The sequence below is a fragment of the Lactuca saligna genome, chromosome 1 (genome assembly GCF_052625555.1).
Source record: "Lactuca saligna cultivar CGN05327 chromosome 1, ASM5262555v1, whole genome shotgun sequence".
NCBI classification, from domain to species: Eukaryota; Viridiplantae; Streptophyta; class Magnoliopsida; order Asterales; family Asteraceae; genus Lactuca; species Lactuca saligna.
In genome coordinates, this window is record NC_136417.1 from 77,934,212 (window position 1) to 77,940,211 (window position 6,000).

Consider the following 6,000-nt stretch of genomic DNA (forward strand, 5'->3'; position numbering starts at 1 on the left):
AAAAAGTATTAAAATGAAATAAAAAGTCGCGGTTGCATAGCCATAGCTGGATCATATGATCAAACAAAATTAAAATCTAACTTGCATAATAAAACCCGGTTCTATGCATGATAACCGGGGTATATATTGGTACAAAAGTAATACTCAAATGTTGGAAAAAAACTAGTTTTGTTCATGGAAACCGGGTTGTATTACTCAAATATGGCCCGGTTGTAAAACCGCGTCCTATTCTGTTTTCCACATAAGACTCGCTGCTCTTAAGACCCGGTGGAAAACCGGGTCTTTTAATTCATCTAACTGGGTCATTTAAGTCTTTTTGTATTATTTGATTTGAATATTTAAATACTTAAATTTTTAAATATCTAAATTCTAATTTTATTTTTAATACTTTATAAAGTATTATTAGAATATAGCTTAATCTAATAAAAAACTGAATTAATTTCGTAATACTAACAAATGTCTCTATATATAAATAATATTTCATGAAATATTTAGCCACATAATTTTCTATATATGATTTCTATTCCTATGACAGATATATCCTTTGCAGATGAGCCTCGCTAATTACATGCTTACAAATTAAAACTAAAAATGAGTTACACTTTTACGTACTTAGTCATGCCTTATTAGTTGTCTTGTTTAATTTTTTTGATTTATAATAACTTTTTACCAAAATTAAACAAGTTTTTATGATTTTGTTTTGAAATATTAGTTTCCGCCCCCAAATTATAATGTTCGTGTTCTGTCCTTGCTCTAGCAGATTTAAAAAGATGTTGCACTTTTTTTTATTGGTTTATCTTGTATCTTATATTAATTTAGATGGGCATACCCTTCCCCCACAGCCAACCCCCCTCTAAGTTTGTTTCTCCATCTTTCCAATCTCTCTTGCCTCACACTATTCTTCCTCTACCACTATGCATTTTCTGGAAAAAAAAAACACGATGATTGTAATGATTTTAAGGTTTTTGACGGAGGTGTGATAGAATTATTCGATAGGCCAAACAGGAAAAAACAAAAACCTTCAGTTGTTCAGATTTTGGTCAATAGTTTTTCTATCATATATCTGAAAACTAGGTATGAGACCCGTGTACTACACGGGTTTATTAAAAATAAAATTTTAATATCAATATTTAAAATTTAAATTTAAAATCAAAATTTAATATCAATATCAATTTTAGAGCTCTCATTAATTATGATATTTATTACATTATAAATATATCAAATTTTTTTCAAGAAATCATTTATTTCTCTCAATATTGTAACCGAAATAAGTTGTGATATGTGAACAAATCAGAAAATTATATGTGGAAATAAGTAAATTTTAAAAAATCTATTAAAATACCATGTGTCCAAATCAATAAGGACATGACATGTGGCAGAAAATAGATTTTATTTATTAGTATAGATTAACTAGGGATTTTTTCTAGGTTGAAGACCGTATTTATGTCATAAGTTGCAAATGGAGTTTGGTGGGATGCCTTGTATTTTTGCTCATGGCACAACATATTGTCATGTTGATGACACAATAAAAAAACACGAGTATGTGTCGGTTACAACTTGACCCAATTGAATAGCAAGATCATTAATGACAGATATTATTTATTGGAGTGTCAATAAAAAAAATAAGTTAATTTTGTATGTTTCATTTTTATATTCAGCACACCAGTAGTATATATATAATTTAATATTAATTTCAAACGTCATTGATTAATATAGATAATTAAGTATTAATTTCAAACATCGTGGGTTACATACGCTAAGCTTTGATTGCATAAGGTTCATGACTATAAGCAATTATATTCAAGTCTTCCAGATTTATATAAAATATTAGGTTGCTCGCAACCTCCGATTTTTATGTTTGGTTAATTATATTTTTATTGCATTTTTTATGATTAAAGTCTGTCAACTATGCCTTCATGATCAATTAAAGAGCCATAATTTCGTCTTCACTGTTAAATAAAAAACCAAATCCTATTAATTAATAGGGATGTTTATATATGTATTGTTGAGATAAAATAAAGAAGAAACTCAAGAAACTTCATCCGCCATCATGTGCAGTATACTATATAATTTTTCGAAGAATTTGTCTTAGTCAATAGTTATATATATACTAATCTTCAAGCGAAGGGCGATATAGGTACAAGTTTTTAAGCAAATTGGGTTTTGTCTAGATAAACATCTATATAAACAGGAACCACAAAGCTCTATCTTTCATACATAATCACCACTTTAGTTTCTTTTTCGTTCAAAAAAAATCACCAATATCAAAAAACAATGTCTTCTTCAGAAGAAAACCTAGAAAAGTACAGAATTCCACTGGATGAGATCCTACGTGTCACAAGTAATTTCAGTCCAAACACACGAATCGGAGATGGTGGATTCGGTATGGTCTACATGGGAGAACTCTCTAAAGACGGGAAAACACGTACAGTAGCCATCAAACGTCTCAATAAAGATGGTTATCAAGGAAACAACGAGTTTCGTAATGAACTCGAAATGGTTTCCAGTTTCCATCATCCAAACATCATCACTTTCATTGGCTACTGTGACGAGGCCAATGAGATGATCATAGTTTACGACTATGCAAAGAATGGAAGCCTTGATCATCATCTCCAAAAGCCAGAAAAGATGCGTCGCTTAACATGGGCACAACGCTTGAAGATTTGCTTAGGTGCAGCAAAAGGGCTCAAGTACCTTCACTCAGGTCTTGGGGAGCACAATCGAGTGATTCACAGAGACATGAAGAGTGCAAATATACTCTTAGATGACAATCTGGAAGCCAAAATCTGTGATTTTGGTTTGTCAAGATTTGGTGCAAGAAACCTTGAAGATACCCAACTCATAACAAAGATTGCGGGAACAAGGTTTTACATGGATCCCCTTTACGCTGAAAGAAGCAGGCTCACGAAAGAGTCAGACATGTACTCGTTTGGAGTGGTTATGTTTGAAATGTCAAGTGGGACACTTGTTTATAATCAAAAGTGCTTTGGAGATGATGAAAATCCACAATATCTCTTTGATGTGGTCAGGAGCTGCTATGACGATGACAAAAAAGCTGCCAGACCAGACAAGTTAATTGATCCTTTTATTAAAGATCATACTGATATGAACTCTTTTAATACATTTAACAAAATTGCACATAAATGTGTAAACCTGAAGTTAGAGCAACGCCCAACGATGGAGAAGATCATCAGGAAGATAGAGCAAGCATTGGAAATTCAATTGGTAAGACTTTTCATTTAATCATTTTTAAGAAAATCCTTCTGATATATTATATGATAAACTATTACATAAAATTTCCGTTATGTGCATACCGTGCTCATGGACCACAAATTAATGTCTAACACCAATATTTTGTACGTGTTTGGCACCAAACGATTGAGTATTTTTAGTTTCTAGAGTTTGATAAAACATTTTATTTTGAATAGAAAGCCTTGTTCAGTCATTATTGTATTATTTATTATTTGATTTTATTTATGTTAAAGTCAATTAGAATAATCATTATATGTATATAGCATTATTATTATGATGTTTTAAAATATTAACTAATTTTACTAATTTTACCGTTACAAACTACCCGCTACAACTTGCTTACTAGCAATTAGATGAGAACACTTATTATTTATTTCAATCTAACTCTGTCAATTTTATTTTTATTAAGTTAATCTAAGTCTAAGAAGTTGTCATTTTATTAATTTTTTAATTTGGTCATTATTATAGTATTTATTGTTTTACTTTATTTATATTAAAGTCAATTAGAATAATTATTATATGTATATAGCATTATTATTATGATGATGTTTTAAAATATCGCATACAAAACAGCAATCTCATTCTTATTCATGCCAATTTTTTCTATTTCCTATAATACTTTTTAAATATAAAAAAAGACACCTCAAATATTTTCTGGTATTTAGCATTTGCTTACAAACGAACAAGTATGATTTAATCAAACTCTAAACCCTGGTAATGTTTTCATTCACAGAACCATGACGAATCACCTACCACACGAAGCCTAGACAGTTTTCAAATTCCACTAGAGGAAATAAATTTGGCAACCCAAAACTTCAATCACGAAACATGTATCGGAGAATATGAATATGGTGTTGTCCATAGAGGACAACTCTATGAACGATGGCAAAACCGCACCATGGCCATCACCCGCTTGAATCGGGAAGGCTATCGAAGCTGGGGCCAAGATGTTAATAAAGAACTCCGGATGTTGTCCCGTTTTCACCATCAAAACATCTGCCGTTTCATTGGTTACTGTGAAGAAGCCAATGAGACAATTATAGTTCATGAATATGCAGTCAATGGAAACGTTGCTGATCATATCGGACACCGAGGGACGAATAAGTTGCCTAACCTAACATGGGCACAACGCTTGAAGATTATCCAAGGCGTAGCAAGAGGACTCCAGTGCCTTCATTTGGCTCTTGGGGAGGGAATTAGAGAAATAGAGGGGAGCGTTATCTGTGAAAACATATTATTAGATGAAAGTATGGAACCCAAAATTTCTTTTTTCGGTTTGTCAAGACAAGGTCCAACATACCACGAACCCCGCGAGCATATATCAGATATGTACTCGTTTGGTGTGATAATATTTGAAATATTGAGTGGACGTAGAGCCAATGATCTAAAGATATATATTCGAGAAGATGAGCAATTTGATCAACTTCAAGAATACTACCGCAATAATAAGCTTAATGTATTCATTGATGACTATATAAGAGATCAAATCGATAGCCCTTGTTTGAATATATTAATAGATGTTGCATATCGGTGCATAAAGAAGAGGTCTCACAGGCACATAATGAAGGAGAAACAGTCGCGAGGCCGGATGATGAGGAGGGGGCCAAGTCATGTACCTAGTAGCAGGGATTTGCGCTTTACAATGAACGAAGTCGTTGAGAGGATTGAGGATGCAATGGAATTAGAAGCAGACAACTAGCATGGATTATTAGATTATACGACATGAAGAACTTCCAAATTTTTTTCGTATATGTATCCGATAAACTTTTCAAGATTAATGGTGTTGTCTTTTAGTTATCTTTGTAAGTCGGTGACCTTTTTCTTTTATTTCTTTTTCTTTTGACAACAAGAAGAATTTATTGATGAAAATTCTAGCGAGGAGATAGGATTACGCATGATACAAGCATACCCAACTATATAATTTTTAGACCAATCAAACCATTTGATAGTTTCTCCTTTTCGAACTCAGTTTTTAATCCGAAAGGAAGTTGAAGATTGCCCCTTGCTGGCTGGCTAGATCGCGGTTGTTCCTAATTTTGCTATTATTATGCGGTTGTTTTGTGTTAGAAGTTCTATTGTACCCACAACAATTTGATGGAGTGAGTCGATTCCTGATCTTCTCAATCATCTTTTTGCGAGCCACAACCAAGTCAACATATCAAGCACTACAAGAAAAAGGCAATAAGCAGCGATAAAAGTCGTCGGTAAAGATTAAAAAAGTCACCGGTAAAGGTAATAATGGCGACACGTCGATGGTAAAAAGTGGTCGCTTATGTCGCCAATAATACATCTTGTCGCCGCTAATGCTTATGTCGCCAGTAATACATCTTGTCGCCGCTAATGCTTATGTCGCTGGTAACCTATCGCCGGTAATAATATTTTCATTTTTTTTAATCAACGATTTTGGGTATAAAACACCGATACATAACCACATTAAATGCATAAAAAAATTACATAATAACATTCGATTATATACCAAATACTGTTATAATTAATTTCATAGCAAAATAAACAACCAAAATTTTACAATTCTAACACGTATCTTAATGTCATACAAAATAAACAACCAAAATTTTACAAGTGTAATATACAAAACACAAGTTAATTATCCGCTAAACCATCATCTATGTTCTCATCGTTTCCTCCTTGATAATTCCCCAATTGAAAAAAAAAAGCATAAAGCTCCACCCTACATGTTGGGTCGTTGAACATTGCCCGGAGATTTTCCAACTACATAATAAATAACAA

At 32.5% G+C, this 6,000-nt stretch overlaps 1 protein-coding gene across 1 annotated transcript; it reads left to right on the forward strand.

Annotated features, from left to right (window-relative positions):
- Positions 1–2,094: 2,094 nt before the first annotated feature.
- LOC145040250 (putative serine/threonine-protein kinase PBL11) lies at positions 2,095–5,130 on the forward strand. The gene is made up of 2 exons (XM_078988207.1): positions 2,095–3,225; positions 3,986–5,130. Exons 1-2 carry the CDS (start codon positions 2,275–2,277, stop codon positions 4,949–4,951), a joined length of 1,917 nt encoding a protein of 638 aa, XP_078844333.1. The 5' UTR covers positions 2,095–2,274; the 3' UTR covers positions 4,952–5,130.
- Positions 5,131–6,000: the final 870 nt, after the last annotated feature.

Coding starts and splice junctions, on each gene's coding strand:
- LOC145040250 (XM_078988207.1), top strand. CDS start 2,275: ATGTCTTCTTCAGAAGAAAACCTAGAAAAGTACAGAATTCCACTGGAT. Junction 3,226..3,985: donor AAGCATTGGAAATTCAATTG/GTAAGACTTTTC, acceptor TTTCATTCACAG/AACCATGACGAATCACCTAC.